Raw genomic sequence first — 24,687 nt, 5'->3', positions numbered from 1 at the left:
CGCATGAACGCCACTGAGATCAAATTTATAGAAATTTGGAGAAACGCTATGGCAAATGTGGATGCCTAGTTACATGCGCATGAACGCCACTGAGATCAAATTTATAGAAATTTGGAGAAACGCTATGGCAAATGTGGATGCCTAGTTACATGCGCATGAACGCCACTGAGATCAAATTGATAGAAATTTGGAGAAACGCTATGGCAAATGTGGATGCCTAGTTACATGCGCATGAACGCCACTGAGATCAAATTTATAGAAATTTGGAGAAACGCTATGGCAAATGTGGATGCCTAGTTACATGCGCATGAACGCCACTGAGATCAAATTTATAGAAATTTGGAGAAACGCTATGGCAAATGTGGATGCCTAGTTACATGCGCATGAACGCCACTGAGATCAAATTTATAGAAATTTGGAGAAACGCTATGGCAAATGTGGATGCCTAGTTACATGCGCATGAACGCCACTGAGATCAAATTTATAGAAATTTGGAGAAACGCTATGGCAAATGTGGATGCCTAGTTACATGCGCATGAACGCCACTGAGATCAAATTTATAGAAATTTGGAGAAACGCTATGGCAAATGTGGATGCCTAGTTACATGCGCATGAACGCCACTGAGATCAAATTTATAGAAATTTGGAGAAACGCTATGGCAAATGTGGATGCCTAGTTACATGCGCATGAACGCCACTGAGATCAAATTTATAGAAATTTGGAGAAACGCTATGGCAAATGTGGATGCCTAGTTACATGCGCATGAACGCCACTGAGATCAAATTTATAGAAATTTGGAGAAACGCTATGGCAAATGTGGATGCCTAGTTACATGCGCATGAACGCCACTGAGATCAAATTTATAGAAATTTGGAGAAACGCTATGGCAAATGTGGATGCCTAGTTACATGCGCATGAACGCCACTGAGATCAAATTGATAGAAATTTGGAGAAACGCTATGGCAAATGTGGATGCCTAGTTACATGCGCATGAACGCCACTGAGATCAAATTTATAGAAATTTGGAGAAATGCTATGGCAAATGTGGATGCCTAGTTACATGCGCATGAACGCCACTGAGATCAAATTTATAGAAATTTGGAGAAACGCTATGGCAAATGTGGATGCCTAGTTACATGCGCATGAACGCCACTGAGATCAAATTGATAGAAATTTGGAGAAACGCTATGGCAAATGTGGATGCCTAGTTACATGCGCATGAACGCCACTGAGATCAAATTTATAGAAATTTAGGGAAACGCTATGGCAAATGTGGATGCCTAGTTACATGCGCATGAACGCCACTGAGATCAAATTTATAGAAATTTGGAGAAACGCTATGGCAAATGTGGATGCCTAGTTACATGCGCATGAACGCCACTGAGATCAAATTTATAGAAATTTAGGGAAACGCTATGGCAAATGTGGATGCCTAGTTACATGCGCATGAACGCCACTGAGATCAAATTTATAGAAATTTGGAGAAACGCTATGGCAAATGTGGATGCCTAGTTACATGCGCATGAACGCCACTGAGATCAAATTTATAGAAATTTGGAGAAACGCTATGGCAAATGTGGATGCCTAGTTACATGCGCATGAACGCCACTGAGATCAAATTTATAGAAATTTGGAGAAACGCTATGGCAAATGTGGATGCCTAGTTACATGCGCATGAACGCCACTGAGATCAAATTTATAGAAATTTGGAGAAACGCTATGGCAAATGTGGATGCCTAGCTACATGCGCATGAACGCCACTGAGATCAAATTTATAGAAATTTAGGGAAACGCTATGGCAAATGTGGATGCCTAGTTACATGCGCATGAACGCCACTGAGATCAAATTTATAGAAATTTGGAGAAATGCTATGGCAAATGTGGATGCCTAGTTACATGCGCATGAACGCCACTGAGATCAAATTTATAGAAATTTGGAGAAACGCTATGGCAAATGTGGATGCCTAGTTACATGCGCATGAACGCCACTGAGATCAAATTTATAGAAATTTGGAGAAACGCTATGGCAAATGTGGATGCCTAGTTACATGCGCATGAACGCCACTGAGATCAAATTGATAGAAATTTGGAGAAACGCTATGGCAAATGTGGATGCCTAGTTACATGCGCATGAACGCCACTGAGATCAAATTTATAGAAATTTGGAGAAACGCTATGGCAAATGTGGATGCCTAGTTACATGCGCATGAACGGCACTGAGATCAAATTGATAGAAATTTGGAGAAACGCTATGGCAAATGTGGATGCCTAGTTACATGCGCATGAACGCCACTGAGATCAAATTTATAGAAATTTGGAGAAACGCTATGGCAAATGTGGATGCCTAGTTACATGCGCATGAACGCCACTGAGATCAAATTTATAGAAATTTGGAGAAACGCTATGGCAAATGTGGATGCCTAGCTACATGCGCATGAACGCCACTGAGATCAAATTTATAGAAATTTGGAGAAACGCTATGGCAAATGTGGATGCCTAGTTACATGCGCATGAACGCCACTGAGATCAAATTGATAGAAATTTGGAGAAACGCTATGGCAAATGTGGATGCCTAGTTACATGCGCATGAACGCCACTGAGATCAAATTTATAGAAATTTGGAGAAACGCTATGGCAAATGTGGATGCCTAGTTACATGCGCATGAACGGCACTGAGATCAAATTGATAGAAATTTGGAGAAACGCTATGGCAAATGTGGATGCCTAGTTACATGCGCATGAACGCCACTGAGATCAAATTTATAGAAATTTGGAGAAACGCTATGGCAAATGTGGATGCCTAGTTACATGCGCATGAACGCCACTGAGATCAAATTTATAGAAATTTGGAGAAACGCTATGGCAAATGTGGATGCCTAGCTACATGCGCATGAACGCCACTGAGATCAAATTTATAGAAATTTGGAGAAACGCTATGGCAAATGTGGATGCCTAGTTACATGCGCATGAACGCCACTGAGATCAAATTTATAGAAATTTGGAGAAACGCTATGGCAAATGTGGATGCCTAGTTAAATGCGCATGGATAAAATAGAGCCTTTATAAAACATATTGGGCAGGTGTTCAGAAGCGTTGTACAGTAATATTACGCTGTTTCCCGTGTGCCCAGATAACTCCATGTCACACCGAGCTTAAATTTGGTGTAAATGGTGGAATGCTTCTTTGGTGTCGTGATGGAACGGGTGGCGAAACTTTAAAATTTCTCGCTTAATTAGGAGTGCTGCAAATACCAATCGAAACCTTTTTATTTCGCTATTTTAACACGTTATACGAAGATCGTAGTAAAATTCTATGGTGTCCTCGGTGAATTAAACAATATACGTTACTTTACATTTGGTTAAAATAAGAGGTAGGTTATGGGTGATATGTGGGCAGAGTTCCAAGTGTGTGGTTTAATAGCCGTTTCGTAATAAATATCGCATGCAAATGCCCTGTAGCGTTACGTTTAAGAAACGTCGCATAATTTAATCCGCTTTTCTGTGGGAAATATAAAAGCCACCAAGATAAAGTTTAGTGAAAATGAGTGGACTATTATGGTCTGTTTTCTTTTGAACTAAAATGCATGTATATAAATTACTGCCTTCCAAAAAAATTCTTAGCATGTCCTCGAAATCGCTACACGAGGTCAACGGTTTGAAATATGTGATTCACAGACAACTCAAATGCTTATTGCATCTGCTCGGAAGAACTGCTTCGCTAAAAACTGGGATGTAATTCCACAAGGTCGCACAAGACTTTTAGACATGGTTCTACCTGAAAATAAGTCACCTCTGTACGTAAACTAAAAATTAGGATACTTTCAGGAGGGTAATATACCGGTTAAAGTTAGTGTTGTGCAAATATTCAAAATTTGGAATACGAACCGAACTAGTGCTCTTCAATTGGTATACAATGTGATAATTGTGCTGTTAGATTCTTTCATACCTCACGCTCATACGGCGTCCAGGTTTTATCTCTGAAATCAGAATCCGGCTTGTCAATGCTTTCATGTCGACGTCACATTTCCAGTCTTTCCCTGCACCACAAGTTCTTCTTTTCTTCCCTTAATGAAGAGCCTTACATCACAGCAGCAGCACGCATATCTCATCGCACCAGCCATCCACTTCAAGTAGCGCGCCCACGTGCACGGACAACCACCTTCGCAGCCTCCTTTTTCTTCCGTACCGCCACAGACTGGAACGGCCTTCCCACCAACATCGCTTATACCACTTGTCCATCTTCGTTCACGGAACTTGGAACCGACCATTTTGTTAAATAATTATTTCTCACGATGCTTTCGCTATCTTATAAAAACCCACCCCTTATGTAATGCCCCTACGGGGGACTATTAAGGTAATAAACTGAGTTGAACTGAACTGAACTGCATTCCATATTCGAAGTTGCCAAATTTTCGTTTCACTCGAATACTACAAAGGGCCAACAGCAGCTCTTGCCGTGCACAGGGGCAGGACCGGTGCAAGTGGAGACTCCTCTGAATGATTCTGGTGCAGAAGTGCCAGGTGGGTGCTCGCGCAGAGGATTCAGTTCCGGAACGAATAAGGGGAAGAAGCTAGTATGTCCAATAGTTAGAAACCTTTGGGTAAGAATGTCTCGCCTTAGGCAGCCTACGCATTCGCTGTCCCTATTTAGACAAAGCAATTAATTATTCAACGAATCACATCATCTTGAGATTCCTTGAAAAGAATGCGCTGTGCTGTAGTATTGACATTATATTCTTCAACGAGCACTATACTCTAGTGCATTCGATTCGGAGGTGCTGCTCTGTTTTTCATTAATGTCATTGTCATCGTTCACCCGATACGATCGTACTACCCTTTCTTTCTCATTTACAAGCTTCTCAGTTGACTTGGCATTCTTTTGATAGCCGTATTACTTGTATAAAATAAGGCAGACAGGCCCTCTGTTGTAAGACAATCTCAACAGAACTGTTCTTTTCCAATTTCTGTTTGGAAATTGGGAATGACGCAGTAGTTCTGCGGAAACCCGCAAGGTGGAGAGAAGTGCTAGTAGAAGTGCTAGAGAAGTGCGTAGTAGTTCTGCGGGTTTCCGCAGAACTACTACGTCAAACTCTTGCCTTTGCTTCGTGTTGTCGACAAATTCGACTTCGCCCTGCCATCTGCTAGCCGCCTGGTTAACTCAGATGGTAGAGTGGCTGCTCCGGAAAGGCGGTGGTCCCCGGGTTCGAGTCCCGGACCAGGACGAATGTTTCTTCAACTATGATGCTTTTCTTTCGAGGAATCCGTATGGGTTTCCTTTGTAGCAATTGCTACGAACGGGTGGATGTCTGATTTTCCCTTTATTCGGAAATTGAGAATATTCAATATTGGTTGTGATATTCGGAGGCCGTTCTTCTCGAACGTTCTTATTCAATTAGATTGGAAATCTTGCTTTTCAAACACCCATGTTTAAACGGGATTAAATACTTGCATTTAAAGGTTGTTGACAATTCAATTTAGTATGTACATGCTAGATGCGTTTGCACACGAACTTGTAAATTCGAACTTTTGTAAACAAAAGTTCGATCGCTGGGTCGGAAGATTTACGGCGCTCGGTATCGAGAGAAGGCCCTTTTTGTTTGAAAGTGAAGTCTTGGTAACGTATTGAGTGAGGCAGGAGAAGAAACACCACTATAGCGTCAGCTTGCATGGCAACACAACCTCATTCTTCTTTTATGGTTTCACGACATCAGGTCGCCGGATCACAGTTAACCATACACCGTTATTAGCTGCACAGAGACGTGAACTGCGTACGTGCGGCACCTTCGTGACGGGCATAGCTGGCGCCCTATGAAGACTTACCGTGACACACGACATCACGAAACATCGTGTCATCGAAATCACGGGAGTTCGGTAGCTCTCAGGCTCGCTGCACATTCTGCCGTGCCACTGTAACAGTGCACAAAGATTCGCTTATAGAGCTAGCACTTCCACCCCATTTTATTTCATCGTGACCATATATGTTCTAATTAAATCCATCAAAAAGTACATATGCCTCACTTACAGTATCACCAACGACTGCCCCATTTTGATAGCACCCCTTACCTATAGCTGATAATTTTACATTATGTTCACTCCATCTCCTCATCTGCTGGCGCGAGAAAAGTTCCCTTCGGTTGTTACTGGTCCTTTTACTTCTAGGACCAGCAAACTATTATTTTTTTATTGTCACATATGTCCTGTTCAAGACATCTTTACCCGCATTTCTTTCTTATTCTTGCTGTTAACAGTGTAAGCCATAGTGTTAAGGCTGACGTTCCTTTAGCTCTTAAGGCAGGGGCCGTATTCTGTAGCGGTTCCTTTGGGAACCGGTTCCTTTCGGCTGTTGCCATTGGTCGGCGCTTCGATGTCGTCATCCCTGGTGGGCGGGACGACAAATTTTGATGACGTCACACAGGTTGCCAATCTTCTGGAAAGGAACCGGTTCCCTGCTAGGAGCGGAACCGCGGAGAAGTGGTTCGTTTGAGAGTCGCGCGCGGAGGCGAGCATGATGTCGAGGGTTGCTAGGGCAACCGCGGCTGCCGGCTAATCTCGCGCCAGCTGACGAGCCGGCACCTAGACGAGACGAGACAGAGACGGCAATGGCGGCTCCCTTGGTTGTGCTGCTGGCGAGTGCCGAAAGACAACGACGCGACGAGAGGCAACGACGCGACGCGTTCGGCATGGCCGAAGAAGAGTTTCGAAGGCATTTTAGTCTCTCCAAAGACATAGTGCGACGTCTTTGCGATGAGCTGGAAGGACATCTCGGACCTCAAAGATTGCGTGGTGTCGACACTACGATGAAAGTGCTGTGCGCGCTGCGGTTTTTTGCCACCGGGAGCTTTCAACAGTGCGTCGGGAATGAAGAAGCGATTGCACTGTCGTAGCCTTCGGTCAGCCGGATCATTACAGCTGTCGCCAAGGCCATTACGGTTGCGGGCAAGGAAAAAGGATGGGTTAGATTCCCATCCACGGCGCAACAGAAAGCCGCCGTCAAGGAAGGCTTTCTTAGCCGTGGAAAAATTCCAGGAGTTCTAGGATGTGTGGACGGGAGTCTGATAGCCATCGTTCGCCCTAAGAAGCTCGGCCCCGGCGAAACGGAATCGTACTGGAGCCGTAAAGGGTATTACACCCTCAACTGCATGGTCGTGAGTATTGTTCATTGACAAATATTTTCGATATGTGCTTGCGCGAGTGCACGTTGTAAAAAACCTCGTTTCGTTATTTTTCATCAATTGCCGGCAATACTTGCGTTCCTATTAGAGAAAGTAGCGTTTGTGTTGTATGTGTAATGACGACTTTGATCTTTGCATAGAACACGGCCGCACTTTTTCAGTGCTCTCCAATCACAGTTGAATAGCCTTTTCGATGCTACAATGTAAACACATTACGCGCGACTTAAACCGGAATAGACGCCGTAGCAGTGAAGGGAGTCTTCGTCTGCGAGCGATCCTAACAGAAGACGAGCCCTTGTGATTCTTATTCGACGTAAAACTAAAGCATTGTGGCCAACAGACTGTAAACGCGAAAAGGAGCATCCCATCAATGAAAATGGTGTGAGGGAGAATGAGAATGTGTGGACACCCATTTGCTCTAGCTGTCAATACGGCACATGCTGTTTCCGCGTTCTTTCGCTTGTAATAGGCACTTTGTCTGAAAAAAAAAAACATAGGTTCACTCTTTAGCAGAATCTTATACAATATGGACGGAAGAAACCAAAAGAATTATTTTGCGCATTGTGTTGTTACCGCACGCCATACATGAGCATGTGAACACATGCCAACATTGCATTTGTAGGTTAAGATGACACTGTTATCATGCTGATCATTAGTTCAACTGCCTAGTGCGTATATTGATATCTCCTTTTCTGTAATTGTGTTCACTGACTGAACAGTAACTGTTTGGCGAGTAGTGTTGTAAGCAAAAGGTTGTGCCACATATTTGTTGCAGGGGCACTGACACCTTCTCTTTGCTTTCCCTTATGAGGTGTGCGACGCGAAGCTGAATATCCTGGAAATTGACCCACGGTTTCCGGGATCGTGCCATGATTCATTCGTCTGGAGGCATTCTACATTTCGCCGCCGCCTCACTCGTGGCCTGTTACTTCATGGAGAAGTCTAGCTTGGTAAGTGCACCTGAAGTAGCTGTGCTTCTTCCACATGTAAAACATACACAGTCAAATAGTTTTGCATCCTAGCAAACTTTAAGAAAGCGTGATTTGCTAGAAATGTGTTGTGAATGCAGCGGTACCTAATGAACCTGCAGCGACTATCGAGAGAAACAAGTCTCTCTTAAAAGGCAGATATTTGTACCAGCATGTATACAACAGCTGACATGTTATGCTGTTTATTTATTAATTTCAATACACTGAATGCCAAGTGGAGCGCTACAGGCAGGGGTGGAATTCTACAGAACACGTCGAAATGGCAGTTTACAAGTATGGTGGAAAAGGGTTGGTGACAATGGACTCGGGGACCTGGTCCCTGTCCTTGGAACAAAGGAATAAGCGTGTGCGTGAAACTTTCGGCATCGACGTTAGTGATCGGTGTAGTATATATTGTAGAATGGTGCAAGTTGCGCTATTTTGCTTTGTGTCGCAATGTGTGTGATTTTTTTAGTTGCAGCGACATGTGGTGCTGGAGTGATTAGAAAGGATCAAACGGGTAGCTCGATTTTGGGTACCTTCATGAGAAGAGGTACGAAAGGTAGAGCAAGGATCCCAGATACTGGCAGCATATTCGAGAGTAGACCTTAGAAGTGTTTCATAAAATAAGACTTCTGAAGAGAGAAGAGCTAATAAGTTTTAGTGGAAGATGTACATTTAGGGAGGGGCAAATGGGATGAACGGAGCAGAAAACCACGAGTATGAAATAAATATTACATGTCCAACTTAACCTCAGATAGAGATTTGCAGCCAAGACAACAGGTGAAATAGGGCTTTTCTTTAAAATGAGTTGAACTTTCTTTACAACTTTCCGGGAAGGTCAATGTTTGATAGATATTGCAACAATAAATCCAAGACCCGCTCCTGTTGTAAAAGGGCCCTGGCGTAGACTGTGTTCTTGCATTGCGCCTTAATGTATCCATTTCGTTCACTAACATGCAACACTTTACAGGGGACTCTGGGTACCGGCTAGCGCCATGGATCATGACTCCTGTGCCTGGTCACCCAAATCGCCTCACGGCAGAGGGGCGCTATAATGAGGCACACGCATCAATGCGAAATGCCGTTGAGCGGTACATAGGAGTCGTCAAGAGCCGCTTCCGATGCCTGCAGATGTATCGGGTGCTCCACTACTCGCCTCAGAAAGCAGCCACTATTGTTGCAGCTTGTGCAGCGCTGCATAACCTCTGCCTTGCAGCAGGCGTGCCTCTGCCAGACGACCCAGATGATGACGGTGCACATGACGACAGTGCACAGCGGCCAGCCCAGGCACAAGTGCCGCTTCAAGTACAGGTGCCACCGCAGGCGCACCCTGTACAGCCTTCTCGAGCTTTGTTTCAATGAGGCCTTGCGGTGCGCGAATCCATAGTTGGTGTGTTTCGGCTGCCCAGAAATTTGCGCATTGCCTACCTGCAAAGTGTGCGCCGGCGCATTCGCTGGCAAATGAGGCGGAGACATGTGCTGGTGGAACATGTTTTATTTTTCTTTTCATGAAGTAAATAGGCCGTGCACTTCAACATAACACATTGCGTGTGCTCACATGTGGTTAATCGTAGTATGCTGCATACTGCGGTAGTGAAAAGCACATGATTTGTCTATGTTGAGCATGACAGATACACATGCAGTGACAAATAGCCATGTGCCATTATGTTACTCCTTTGCTTTGTTCACTGTGCTTTTGAATATTGTCTTGCCAGGGAATTTCTTTAAATAAAGGTTATTTCCAAGGTGAATGGCAACCAATCTTGCATAGTTGAATATTGCTTTGCGATGCCTATTTTACTGTGCAGTATGCATTGTTCCAAAGCTGAAGGTGTCTGTTCATGTGTGACACACAAGCACAGCACAAGTTGCACAGCAACTGAAATGTCGTTCAAAGCAATCTGTATAGCACATATTGAAACGTATAGCAACAAACGAGACATGCCAAGCACTTTTTGGAGCAGGATTTCTTTACATAGCAGACACTCATGCTTACTACTGCTTTGTTTAAACTCAAGAGTTGCTTCAACATTGCATTTCTTGCACGCATGATTTCACATAATGCTCGTAATTGCTGCTTAACAAGGTGCAACTACGCTATAACACAATATAAACAAAATCATGACAATGAAACATTTCTTTATTTTATTCACTGGGTACCTGCTTCGCCATTCAGGCATTACAGCAGGGAGGGTACAACTCATATAAATGAACACTCAAAATTACATTCATAAAGCATGGAAGAAATCATCATTTGAACAAATACAGACAGTGTCAGGTGGTAGAGTATTTCAATCTCTTATAGTACGAACATAGAAAGAGTAGCGGAAAGCGTCGCTTTTAACCTTCTATTGCATGGCGTCCCATATTTGGCACATACCAGTTACCATTCTTTTTCGCTTGTGTGAGATTCCCAGTTGAGAATGTGATACCATCAGAGTAAATCTCATAGTTATGCGCACTTATTATGAGCAAGTGCTGCCATCTCTTGAGCGATACGCAAAACAGAGGTGAAGTAGATTTTGGGATGCAACGTGAAACTTGGAGGGGGCAAACACGAGCAATTGTTTTTTTTTTCTCTGAAAATTTCGACCGCAGAAGCATAGAAAAATTATTTTGGCATATTTTTTGGTCTCGTCAATTCAAGGCAGTTACTAGTTTTCTCAATTTTGCCTGCAACTACAGCAGAGAAACCGAAATCGGTGTGTGCCATATTGGCACAGTATGAACTTGAAATACAAAATATGGTAACGTGCTGCCATCTGTTCAATAGCCCGAAGTTGCAGGTCACTCTATCACAAGATGGAATTTTGACGATCGGTACGGTAAGGGCGAATTGTCTACCAAACAGCCGCCTGAAAAGCGAAAAGGAACTGAAATGTAAAGGACGTGGTGCTTCAGAGGCACTCACAAACGCGATACATGACGTGGAGTTATCGTGTGTGCGTTGATACGATAACCGCGCAGTGACATTTCTGCCGAGCTTTGTTGGGAGAGATCCAGTCCAAAAGACTAAGCGCTGGTTTACCTCCGCCAAGGTGTTTCGCGAAATTGATTGCCCCAGCGTAGTAAAGGTCCATAACAGGCACATGGGTGGTGTTGACCTGCTGCACTCACTGTTTGGACTTTACTGCATACATATCAGAGGTCGAAGAAATGGCACTTTCGAATTTTTACGCCTATGCTAGACTTATCGGTAGTAACAGCATGGGTCTTGTACAGGAGGGTGCAGGAGCAGCTTAGGAGGAGACAAGTACTACCGCTGGCTCATTTAAAAGCAGAAATTGCAGAATGCCTTACCTCGCATAACAAGTGCCTACCCAACTAGCGACCAGGAAGGACTTCTAGTCAGGACATCGAATTCCAGGTTCAAGTCAAAAAAGCACAGGGACCAGCGGCCGCAATGCCACCCAAAGACGACCGATCTGACCAAGTCGGCCACTGGCCAGAATTTGACGAGAAGAAACAAAGATGTAAGCGGCCACCTTGCACAAACAAGTCGTTGGTAAGATAGAGGAAGTGCAACATTCATCTGTGCCTGAACGCAGCAAACAACTGTTTCATTTCATTCCCCACATCGCACTAAAAAGACCACCGTCCGTGAAGGTTTGTTTTCCGCCCATGGCTGCAAGAGCGCTCAGCCATCTTCATGGTGTGCCATATTTGGCACAAAGCTTTATCTTTATTATTACAGTCGTGTTTGCTCATTCAATCAATATGAAAGCTGAAAAAATGACTTTTCATAATTCATGCAATAGAGCGTCAAAAGGAATCTCACATATTTTTAATTTGTGATCTCGCCTTTGAGAAACATGTGGGCGGCTGAAAATACAATTACCTGGCTATCCCCGCATTAGAGTGGTATATGTTATGAAGAAATTTTAATCTGAGGTTTCGGCGACGGTGTTCGAGAAGATGCCAATTTAATGTCTTTTTGCTTTCTGTCATGCTAAGCATCCTGTCATAATTGCCAAGGACAAACCGAACTGCCCTGTTCTGCACTTTTTCTCGTTTATCTAAAAGTTCTGTAGTATATGGATCCCAGCAAACACACGCATACTCTAGTGTACTGCGCACATGTGTGAAATACAGTTGCTCCCTAAGTTTCTGTGGCAAGCTACTAAAGATACGTTTCAAGAAACCTAATGCTCCGACAGCCTTGTTCCTAACATGAGTAACGTGTCTGTTCCACCTTAGATCAGCAGAAAAAAATACACCTAAGTATTTATATTCTGACACTTGTTCAAGAGTAGCATTATTTATAGTGTTACGATTGCTGTCATATGAGCGCTTCCCGGTAAAGGTGACGTGGACACTCTTTTGCTCATTCAGTGACATTTTCCATTTTTCACACCATGTGGCAATCAAATCCAAATCATATTGTAGTGCTTGTTGGTCAGATTCGCTGTTGATGACCTTATATACAGTCATCTGCAAACATTCTAAATATTGATTTATTTATTTACGTGTACCTTACAGGCCTTCGAGAAGGCATAGTGTAAGGGGGAAATACGGTAACATATTAGTATTGAATTGGGAAAGAAATAAACATCAGCATAATGAAAGGAGTGCACACAGAACATGGAAAATTAATACATTAGCAAATACAATATGTAGAGCAATAACAATAAATGGTAAACAACAACATAATAGCATAATAACATTGTAAACGTTTTTACATGTTATACAGTAGTAAGTATTGTAAAAAAAATTGGGAGCGCTGAAATTCTTTAACTTGTAGAAAAAAATGCAAGTAAATTACAAAAGACATGACGTGTTTAGACGATTGAAACGGCATATTGATTGCTTAGCAGATTGCGAAATGCAGTGTGTTTAGATTGGCATGCAATGGTATCTGGTAGTGCGTTCCATAAACGGACCGCACGGGGCAAAGTTGAAAAATTAAAAGCGTTGTGTGTTGCCATAAATTCGGGTGTAGCTGAACTGATTGTTCAGTCGTTGTGACGTCGAGGATGCTTCTTTCAGGTTTGATAAGGTTAGGCCAACTGTGTGAACAAATCTGTGAAATAATAACCGTACAGAAGATGATATATTGTTCGGCAAGTCGTTAATGTAAATTAAAAAGAGAAGAGGCCCAAGTAAACTGCCTTGAGGTACACCAGAGGTGACGTCAAAGAGGCCAGAGGAAAAGTTAGCAACAACAGTGAACTGTTCGCGATTAGTAAGAAAACTGCGAATCCATGATAGGGTTAGTGAGTTGAGTTTAATTGCTGAGAGCTTTGATATCGGGTGACTATGGGCTACACGATCGAATGCTCTCGAGAAATCCAAAAAGATGCAGTCAATTTGTTTATTACTGTTCATATGAAAGCGTAAGTCTGACGTGAATTCTAGTAGTTAGGTTTCGCAAGAAAATCCTTTTTGGAAACCATGCTGTAAATGATGATGTAATGCCTGAAGTGGTGCCATGAATGTGACTTCTGAGGAACCCCAGAAGTCACAGGTACGTATTCAGAGGAACATCCGTTGAGAGCCACAGACATCTGTCTTGAGCGAAGATACTCGGCAATACATGCGATAACCTTCTCAACCAATTTGTAAAGTCAAAGTTTAGCGATCAGTAGACTATGCGTAACGACGTCAAAAGCTTTTTTGAAATACAGAAATATACAATCAACAATTTGTTTCTTGTCGACTGCTGAGACTAGCTCATGAGTGAATGCAACCAATTGTGTCGTACACGAAAAACCCTGCCGAAACCCATGCTGACTAGGATGAAGAAGGTTATTGTTATCAAGATGAGACATGATGCAGGTATACACATGTGCCATAACCTTACATACATAAAATGCTAGTTAAGGATACTGGTCCGTAATTCTCAACTCTGTTCCTCTGTCCACTCTTATGAATTGGCACCACTCGCGCTAGTTTCCAATCACCAGGAACAACGCTGTTATTTTAAGAAATTTTGAAATAAGCGACAGAAGTACAAAGATGCCCGAGCAATTTATAAGGAATGATGTAGGGATATCATCCGGACCACACACTTTTGTTCGTTTCAAACTCTGTAATAATCACTCGATGCTCGTCACACTAAATACAACCTCAGACATTTCGCCGGCTCCGACCGGAAAATCAACTCTATTAACCCCCCTAATGTTTGAATGAGTAGACTGAAATACTGATGAAAGGTATTAAACAAAAATGTCGACCTTACTTGACGCAAGCGATAGTAAATAGCTTGACGATTTCCGCTCAAGCTCGGGCCATCTTCTGAGCGGCAACACTAGCGCGCGACCACACATCAGCCATAACGGCGGTGACTGAGCGAATCGCGACAGCACGTCGACTTGGCGTTGACCTATTGAAACCCATGCGCCTGATGTTCACCTCTTCGTCGGGCTCAAAGAACGGCGGGCAGACTCCGATGGCGCTCGCCCGCCCTCGCGGTCCGGGCAGGCTGCCTCCTCCGGTTCCTCTGTGATTAACACGTTTGTTAGAATATGGTGCGCAAAAGCTCCGTCAACGAGTGTGCTTACCTGGCTGCATCACGGCGGACGTTATACACGTCTTTCTTCCACACGCCGCGCCATTGGGCTGCAGTTTTCACTGCCGGGCAGCAAGGCAATCACTTGCTGCGAGAGCTCCTCCTTGCGCGCCGCCGTCAGCTGTTGACCCAGCACACACGACGCCTTCGCAAGGTAGGGGTGCTCTTCAACAAATGACACGAGTATATCGCGTTGCCTCGCTGAAACATGAGGACCCAGCAGCCTAACCTTCTGCGAGGACATCGTTTTGGATCCGCGGCGCGCAAACTGGCAAGTCCAAAACGTAAACAAAGCGAGGCAACTTGTTTGCATAGCGTATGGCACACCACCTAGCGACTAAATAAGAAAACAACAGAAATAAACTTACAACTCCCAGTAGCGGTCTGCGCCGCAAGCTCACATTTATTACTGAAAATATATTTGCAAGTGTTCTGTAGAAACCAATGTTTTTTTATCAAACCAGCAACATCCTTTAATTGCTATACAGTCCCCCAAGTACAAACAAAAATGATGACGTGATCTTCCAGCAGACCGCCGCTTGTTGATTGGTTCCCCTCACGCCGCCCCGTTCCACTCTTTCTCCGAGTTACGTAATCCAGACGTAACAGCCAAAAGGAACCGGTTCCCAAAGGAACCGTTACAGAATACGGCCCCAGGTTTCCCTTTGAAGCTTGTGCATTTAGTGCGGACTGCTTTGAAACTCTAAGAGTGGGAAATCTGCATAAAGACTTTCGTAATTACTATAGCTACTCGGCAGTTTCTTTTAATTTCTTTTCTGGCCGTATTATCCGGGTCGTAGAGTCGGATAATACGCGCAGTGCCACGGTACCTAGAGGGCAAACTGTAGTTGCTCCCCCGCCGGAGAGAGGGCATCAGCCGTTCTATAGCTCCAGAGAAAAGCCCCGTTGAAGAGAAGCCGGCGTGCCGAACCAAGAGAGGGCGCCAGCTGTCCGAAGCGCAAGCGAATAACATCCGGCGCGCGACGAAGGGATGCTGATCTCCACGGCAACGGCGGCGAAGCCACCGAAGCTTTTCCAACTCCCCTTCCCGCCCATCGATCGCAACATCGGCGTGCGCGAGCGGGTCGAGAAAGGGGCCGCCCCCCACACGTATCTCCCGACTCAACGCGCGCCAACGTGGGCCAGGGGGGACACAGAGAGATCCTCTCCTCCGTCAGAAGGCGACCGGGATGCGGCCCGTCCCGCATGCTGCCTCCTAGCTCTGCCGCCGCCGGCAGGAGCAGCGGCGGAGCCGCGGCTCCCAAAGTTCGCCGCCGCCGTTCAAACTCACCGCGGTGCGGCGGCCCACCATGGTCATCATGGTGCGCGCGACCGCGGCGCCGCACCACCACCACGTGGTCCACCCGGTGTTGTGCTGCACCGTCAAGCGCGCCGTGCGACTGCTGCCATCCGCGCTGCTGCTCATATTCGTCCTGTCGCTCATACTCGTGACCCTGGTCCAGATCGCCGTCATCCACTCCCACCGGCGGGCCATCTACCTCCAGCGGCGACTGGCCAGCACCTCCAGGCCGTCGCCGGCCAGGCCACAGGTCGCGGTTGTCTCCTCCTCGGGACAGCTGCGGCCTGCGGCCGCCTCTCCAGACGGCGGCCCATCTGGGTCTCCCACGGCCCACTTTCAAGCGTGGTCGGCCGTCCACAGGACCCGGGGCGGGGAATACTCGCACCGCAAGCCCAACGCGAGCCACAACCGGGCGCAGGCGGCGGTCAGGGCGCGACCTAATGCGCTCCAGGTCGAGGCACTGCTGGACCGCAATGCGCCCACGGTGGACAACAACATCAAGATCTTGACCGGACTGGCGAACGCGGCCAGGATACGCGACATCTTCGCCGGTGCCTCGGCTGGGACGCCGCGTCCAACGCTGACGTTGCCGACGTCGGCACGCGAGGATACGCTGGGGAGTGCTGCGGGGGGCGACGACAATGAGGTCTCCTGGGAGTTGGTGAAAGATGATGTGTACCGGCGGGCGGGCGGCGGTGGTGTGTCGGCCGTTACGGCCGCCCGCGAGGACGACGAAGACACTGACAGCGTGCGACGGACGCGAAAGTTTGCGGCGGACAAGGCGAGGAAGTCGTCTGCCGAAGTGGTTACGCGGCCTCTTTGCCCCGAAGTGCCTCCAGGACTGGGTAAGTGAGGTGCTGCTGCTCTCGCTGTGCCCGCGTCTTTAATATAGACGCGTCAGTTCCTTCACCGCGTTCTGTGCTCGCGTGATGTTTGCATAGTGATGTGATGCAGTACATCGCGATCATTTTAATATCGCTATGTGAACATGGTCGTTGTTCCGATACGAGTAGTATACAGGTACCTAATAACGTACGCGTGAAATTCTAAAACCGTAGCAGCAACACTATATAACACCGAATACATAGATCTGTGGAATGCGGGCGCTAGATAAGCGTACCAACCAATTGAACCAAAGAAAAGTTTTGCGTGCCGCGAAAAGGGCGCGCATTGACACGCGTTAAAGTTGGATTGGTGAGCTGAAAGCGAAACTGCATCCTGGCAACGCTTTCTTGGGTGTTCAGAGAGTCAGCAGAACGCTTGAAGTTTGGGCTTCTCGTAGACCGCGTATGCAGTGCGATATAACTACAAGTAACGAAAGAAAAAAGATAAAGAGAGACGATTTCATTCTAATTTGGAGACCTTTCCACTCAAACGTCATTGAAGTCTTTCAGTTCATTACAACAAATGTTTCTACGACCTGTGGAACAGCACGTGCGTTTGAGTCATCGAGAAACTCGGAACAGCTGCCGCGAAACGCCAGAAACGGACACCTCTTATCTTCGCCAGCCGCTTCGCGAGAAAGATCTCGCGTTGCTGACTCTTATCGTGTCGTATGACTTGACGTCGCCTGACGCTAGCTGCGTACCAGAGCAAGATTTTTTTTGCTTGCATTTCTGAACTGCATTGTCTGATGTCAACCAACAGGCAACATATCCGCTTCGGATTCCACGCTAGGGAACTAGTACAAATAACAGCGCCTTATAAATTAACACGAAAACGCATGGGTCGTGCGAACGAAACACTTAACAGCTCTTTGACTAGCATTTGCAGCTGGCCTAGTTTCGGTAAGACTTAACCTCGGAAGAAAATGGCTCCAAATGAGGATGACAAATAAGAATACGCAAAGCACAGGTGACGACAAGACAGGTACTGTCGTCTACTCTTATTTGTCTTGTTCTGTTCCACTTCTCCAAGACAAAGCTCCTCGAGGCATGCCATTTCGCTTCACCGAACTTTCCTCGGCGTCCGAACGACATCCTGATTCGGGATGCCAGCGTTTCAATCGAGCAATGGGATACATTCGAAACAAGCAATGCGTACCTTCAAAGGAAATTCGACACCGCTAACAGCTACGGTAACAACGCGAGGCCCGATGAAAACGACTCACTTCTAGAGCTCACGCAACGTATGTGCACCTAAAGCTCGAAACCGCGCTCCGGCGCATTTGCCAGGGCATCTGTTTTCACGGGTATCTTTTTAAACTGCAGAAACATCAGTTCGCGTGAGCGATGTGCAATAAAGGAGCCCAGATTTGCTTACCTGTTTCTTCCCGTCGACAGGATAAAACTCGATGCCTCTGCGAGGCGCCGATGCATTGTGTTCCCTCTGCAGTGTTCCCTATGCATCCCTCTGGAATTCTATACCGCCGACAGCTATTCCTCACGCCCTTCTATATTTACGTGCCTCTGTGTGGGTGCGCTCTATATACGGGGATGCACACAGAAAACTCGGGTTACAGGGACTTGGGGAATTGTTAAATGGAGCGCGATATCTATTGTCGACGCCTTGTATGCGGTACAAAGTCGACTGAGTTCCGCAGGAAATCGCGTAGTGGTGGCGGGTTGGTTAAAAGAAGTGCCTCTCATCAAATTGGCTGCGACACAATGGCGGCAGACGACAACTCATTCTATGAATGTGAACTTGTACGAGTTGCGCGGATTTCGGTAGAACTGTATCGCCTGTTACAGCTCTGCGCGCTTCAAATTAGAGATGTAAACTGCGCTTGCCCTGGCAACATGCTAGCGCTCTGGTTAGTTTATAGGTCGAAGAGTGTCTGCCTTGGTTAGGCGGTGGTCATATAGGTAGGTACCAGCACAAACGTTTATACAACTACGAAGTTACTTTCCAAAGAACAGGTATGAAATGCTTATTTTCGAATGACCTAATTGTATAACAGGTTTTAGCAATTTGTAGAAAACGCTGTACATAGCTGTTTAAAAAAGCAAAAAAAAAACTGAATGCGACAAATTTCCTATTCACGTCAATATCTTAGGTATACCTATAATAGTACCAAGAATCGTAAAAGACCATAAATGTTGGTGCGTAATAGAACGTAACTTTAATCTTTTTACAGGTGCATGCAAATGCTAGAATTCACGTGATCCGGCCTTGTATCCGTGAAGCCAAGAATCATGCAAACAGAAAACTTTTAATAGACAGGACAGCGGGCGTTATGCGGAATGCATGTTCGATGCCTCGCCTTTAGGCTTGAGTCTTGCTGCAGAGAACGCAAGGCAGCGAGCTATTTCTATCAAATTTCTGGCAGCTTCGCAGCAAGTAAGCAGAAGTGAAAGAAAAAAAAGAAAACAATTCGAAAGCGAAGGAACGAAGAAAAGATTCTTATTGAGAGGCTACGCTACTATATGAACCTCAATTTAACGTTTTAGCGTATACTGTTACTATCTAGCGTTATCACTACTTCATTTACCACATGTACGTGCACAGAGGAGCGAAAGAGATAAGTAGAAGGCAGGGAGGTTAACCAGAATAACGTCCGGTTGGCTACCCTACACCGGGGGAATACGTGCACAAACTTTTCGATGTCGCCCACACAGTCAAATGTTTTTCGCCGCCCGCAAGAAGTCTGGTTTGTCCAGTGGTTAACAGTGGTTAACACGGTCTTGAGGGTAACATGGTCACTATTAAGGGGTTCAGCTCGAATCTTTCATGTGGAAAAATGAAGGTTCTTGATCGGCGACCTTTTGCGTGCAAGAAAACATGACGCAAACCGAGGTAGGTGACACAGAAACTTAATGAAGTAAATGGCAATGGCCATCACTGTCAAACTCTCGCGACAGATATTTCGACGCGCAATGGGTGCGTCATAAGCGCAAGACAGTTTTTCAACTACGACTTCTCTCATTGCAAGTGCAGTTTAAGCTCGCCGTCGTGTTCAACAGAACATTTTCACAACCTTATGGCTAAGTGCGTATAGTCGTGGGAAAAACCAGCACCGTTAAGGGTGCGAATATTTGTATTGTGCAGCCGCGGTGGACACGTGCCAATGGACAGTAACAATAACGTCATACCATATAGTAACGCTTCGATAATACCTTGCAGTCAGCAATAAAGAATGGCTAGTGTTAATGGAGTTCATAAGTAGCAGCAGTGATCTACAGAAACGAGAATGCCTTGGTGTTTGGCAAAGGTAAGATGGACGTCTACCAGAATAAACCATAGAGGTGTGCGATAAAAATGCGCGTCTTTTCTTTTTTTTTGTGAAAGAACGCTTCACAGCTGAAAAAACAAAGACACTCGTGATGCGGGACCCGGTACTAACGCAAGACGGGTACCTTTTTGAGGCGTTATAGATGACGGGGCCATTATCTCTCTCTCTCTTTCTTTATTGAACGGAAATACCCTACAAACCGAGAGCGAGTGCCAGTGAAATTACAGTTTTACACAAATACATGCACACTGTGCTCCAGAGACAAGTCAAAACTGTGGCAAACAACAAGGGACTAGAAGAGGAAGCCACTCAGGAACGAGTTCTAAGGTATGTTAACAACGCTAAGCAGTTGAGCAGACTGCGCGCTTGGAATTGCGAGGGCAGAATAATCGGCCACTCGAAGTGCGAGAACATCGACTGATGAAGCCCTTTCTGCGGTAAGTCAGTGAAGGAAGATTCAGTAAATTGAAAGCTGGAATCCGCCACAGTGCAGCATGGAGCTAAGGAAACCAACAGGCACGAAAGTATGAGCACGGAAAGAAGGACCAATGTACACCCGATGTAGACCCAATGTTGGACAAGTTCAACAGCTTTTGCCATGCTTTGAACAACGTTGGATCAACATTGTATCCGCGTAGAAGCGTAATACCGCAGCTTCAGACTCTCTTTCGATGACCATTGAAACCAACAGCAATTGAAATTCGCGCGCCTGACTGGCTCCTTTGTGTGAGCTCTCGGAAGGGTGCCAATGGAGCTCGCGGATTACAAGGTTTTTTCATTTTATTGGTCATTGAAAAGCAGCGTCGGTCGGTACTACCAGTCGGGAAGGGGAGCACGAAGCTTCTGCAGGATGTTACTCCTGCATCTTTATGACTGGAAATTGAATTTCGGGGCTTTATATACGTGCCGGAACCACAATATGATTACAAGCAGCGCTGTATTTGGGGATCAGGTTAATTTTGACTACCCCTTGGTTACTTAACATGCACCTAGATTCAAGTACTCGAGCGTCTTTTTGCATTTTGCGCCCATCGAAATACGGCCGACATCGTACCCGCGACCTTGAGCCCAGCAGAGCAACGCCATAACCACCACGCTACAATGGCGGGTATATTCATGCGTTGGAGTAACAAGAGACTCGTATACGGATGCCTGGGTCTCTCACTACTTCCAGTCGCTACGAAAGTTTGCTTACGAGCGAAAAACTGCGCGCGAGCCTTCCGCGTCTTTCTTTTAAGGTCAAAGTGTTGCGAAACTGCGACCGCAATATGCCAGCGGGGGCAACACACGAGCGCAATCGCTCCAACTCTCGCAACTACCCCCCCCCCCCCCCCTCCACACACACATTCCAGCGCGGGAACTTTCGCGGCTATCTCTCTGGCGTGCAACACCCGCGGGCCACCTCGTCCCTATTGTCGTGGAGATGCCGCCGAGTATATGGGGACGAAGGGGATGCGTGCGCGCGCCGTGAGGAAAGACAGATTGGCCCGCTTCTTCCGCCACAGCGGGCCTCTCGGTTTCCCCCCGAGTTGGTTTCCGCCTCCCGGTGCTCCCGTCCGTGGTCGCGGTGAATGCCACATAAGAGACCTGCGCCCAGTCGCAAACCTTTCTTCTTCTTTGTTTTTTTTCTTTTCCTGGGCGCTCAGGACGAGAGACGTCGGTCCTCTGGCGCGCCTTTGTCATCCCCACGGCGCGCGACCCTTATCAGTCATAACGCGGCGAATATCGCCCCAGGGCTTGCGGAGCGCTGCGCCGTACGCTTTCCAAGCGAAAGAGACCGCGGTGGTTCCCAGTTGTGTGTGCGCGAGATGCCGAAACAGTTGGTGTTGCAGCGCGGCTGGCACCGAAAGAAACGTTTAGCAACAACGGAGTTTGTAATAACGTCGTTTACCGCAACTCCCGTTTTTCGATAGCAGTTTCTGGCTTTGTTCGGCGGGCATGCATTCCGTTCCCAGAAGCTCTGATTATAAGCAAACCTGGCAGCTACACGAGCTGGGACTACTTACGATATGAATTTCTTGTTTCGAGCCCTGCTTTATTGCTGCAATGCGTTGTGCCTCAACTCGGTTTGGTTAGAGGTTAGCTGGCAGTAACCAAAACGTTTATAATAAAAATCCCTCTGCGACCTTAAGCGAAACACATTTTACGGTAATGAAGGTTACAAAAAGCGTAAGGGCAATTTTATTTGTTTTCACTTAACTTGGCAATAAAGCTCGCTATAACTCAACTTGATGCAACAAACCTTGCCAGTATTCGAACCGCCTCTCATGGGAACACCATAGTTCCATTTATAAAAAGAGCCAGGTATCGCAGGGCGTTGCTAGGGACTTTATTTCCTCTTTGCGTCTTTCTACTAAACTGGGTTACGGTCGATGTTTTTTGTTCATGTTATGCGGAGGTTCCTGGAGGAGTTAGCTATAGAGGAACGCGCCGAGATGCCATGTGTGGTTCTACAGTTCAATCTTGCTTTAGTCGCGGGGCGGGCGCCTAATTGTAGGTATTTGCAGATTAACCACAAGACGCGAGTATGTCGCTCGTGACTCTAGGTGACCGAAAGAGTGTTGCACTCAAGCGCACTTAGTTTTCAGATGTTCCCGCACCGCAGTAAATTCAAGAACTTCTTCAGCTATAAAGAAAGACAAGAAAGATCGTTCTCTTTAATCCTCGAACCAGGTTACTCGTTGGGATGAAAGTAGCTCCGGAAACTCGTTAGGTTAGCTCAGTGAAAACATCAAGAGCACGGCCGGCGATCAATGAACACGTGACCAGCTTGCTCCAAAGTAATTAAGGGCTTGACCGAAGCGAATAGCGTGTGCATAAGTGCTGCCGATAGCACTTTTATTCATCATGCTGCCGTCCTGTTAGAAGTGGAGCCAGTGATGCTCATGCGATAGGAAAAAAAAAAAGCGAAACGTGAATATATATATATATATATATATATATATATATATATATATATATATATATATATATATATATATATATATATATATACATATATATATATATATATATATCGTTATTTTAGAGCTTTCTCGAGCTGAGCTTTAGGTCTTAGCGTTTAGCGGCTACTACAAGTTTAACCGCTGCTACAGAGCAAAATCGGATCGAAATGTTTAAAAATCCTCCGCGTAAGCGCTTCATTTCGACCCGACGGATACTTATCCCCCCAAAAAATTCCATGCATGAATTCATTTGTCTCTGCGCAGCCTGAACGCTCGGGTAGAAAATGGTAAACCTCAAATACGGTTTCGGAATGTATGGAGAAACAGCAGCTTTCACTCCGGCTTATCTCCAGACTGCGAATTCAGAAGAGACTTACGAAACGCCGGCCAATGTTGCGCGTTAGAGGGACACGAAAAAGAACAAAATACCTTGGATCGCATTAGTCCACTGCCTCGTCAAAAAAAAATAAGAAAAACAATAGAAAAGCCACTAATGACTTGAGAAGATGCTTGGTATGACAGCCGGAAGGCGCTGCCACCTTGAAGCTCCTGCACCAGGCCTCCATGACGTCATCAATTCTGAACTGCTCCTGCTCGGGCCTAGTTAATTCCTTATCGGTAAAGATGTTCTACATTGCTTTCTAAAGTAAAAAAAAAAGAGAGAGAGAAATAGTGAACTTACCAGTCTTCGAGAGCTTCCCTTTAATTATTGAGCCACAACGGCTAATTATTGAGCCACAACAGCCCATCCACTTTAGCTAGCGCGCTGCGTCTAGACTAGGAGAGCGGTTCCGGAACTCTCTTGCATGCATGTGGGCGATGGAGTTTTAAGGAACTGCAAAAAAACAAGACTAAAAGATGCATCAAGGAGAAAGTTTGTAGAAACAGAGCGTTATTTCGCACATACTGGATACTGCGCTAAAATTATTTGAGAAGAACTCAATAAACAACCGCAATTAATTGCCAACATCCATGCGAACTACACCACGGGGAGTCTGCGAGTGGCGTTTTCAAGGCGGTCGCCCTGCAGGCATAAAAAATTTTCCATTCTGCCTGTGCGATAGGACAAATTAAGGTGAAATTTTGTATAAACAGGGTACACATTGCATGAAGACGGGTAAGATAGAGTTCTGAATAGTGTGCGGCTGAATCCTAAATCCTGTAATTGATTGCCGGTACAAGTTAAAGTAAAGCACGGCAGACAAGGCAGTCGTGGTGGTAGCCGGCGCGGAACTTTCTCAAGGTTACTGATGGCATGTATGTTGGAGGCACCACACAGATCACTGAAGTCGGCGTACGTCAATGCATGCCAACGTCAGTGACCTGTGTGGTGCCTCCAGCATTAGCTACATAGAGTGCATGTGGAAATCCTTGCCCAGTGCGCTTATTTAAAAAGCATTGTTCACAGTCAGCGTGAGTTTGCAATCATTTCTTCAGCAATGTGAAAAAAAATGTCCGACGATTACGATACTCCCTGATGCGAAATTTGAACGAAGCGTAAAGGTGTTTTCATTTTGCTACATACTGAGGCAAAGAATTTAGACCGATATAAGCGCACCGACTGGCAGTGGGCCAGTGCTGTGGCAGAGGGAAGGGCAGTATGAGAACGCTGGCACGTTG

At 45.8% G+C, this 24,687-nt stretch overlaps 1 protein-coding gene and 1 long non-coding RNA gene across 2 annotated transcripts in view; both read left to right on the top strand.

Annotated features, from left to right (window-relative positions):
• Nucleotides 1-6,303: 6,303 nt before the first annotated feature.
• On the top strand, nucleotides 6,304-11,045 carry LOC139059980 (uncharacterized). The gene is made up of 3 exons (XR_011514538.1): nucleotides 6,304-7,145; nucleotides 7,984-8,122; nucleotides 9,114-11,045. It is a non-coding gene; the product is annotated as an uncharacterized lncRNA (long non-coding RNA).
• A 4,672-nt stretch (nucleotides 11,046-15,717) lies between these two features.
• The window catches only part of LOC135907536 (uncharacterized), a 138,239-nt gene continuing 129,269 nt past the window's right edge, over nucleotides 15,718-24,687 (top strand). Inside the window, exon 1 of the mRNA XM_065439223.2 lies at nucleotides 15,718-16,796. Within this exon, the coding sequence (XP_065295295.2) occupies nucleotides 15,962-16,796 (835 nt within the window). The 5' untranslated portion in view covers nucleotides 15,718-15,961. The remainder of the gene's footprint in view (nucleotides 16,797-24,687) is intronic.

Source organism: Dermacentor albipictus, chromosome 5 (genome assembly GCF_038994185.2).
Source record: "Dermacentor albipictus isolate Rhodes 1998 colony chromosome 5, USDA_Dalb.pri_finalv2, whole genome shotgun sequence".
NCBI classification, from domain to species: domain Eukaryota; kingdom Metazoa; phylum Arthropoda; class Arachnida; order Ixodida; family Ixodidae; genus Dermacentor; species Dermacentor albipictus.
Note: the sequence above shows the minus strand (reverse complement) of the source record. Positions and strands in the feature narration are given on the sequence as shown.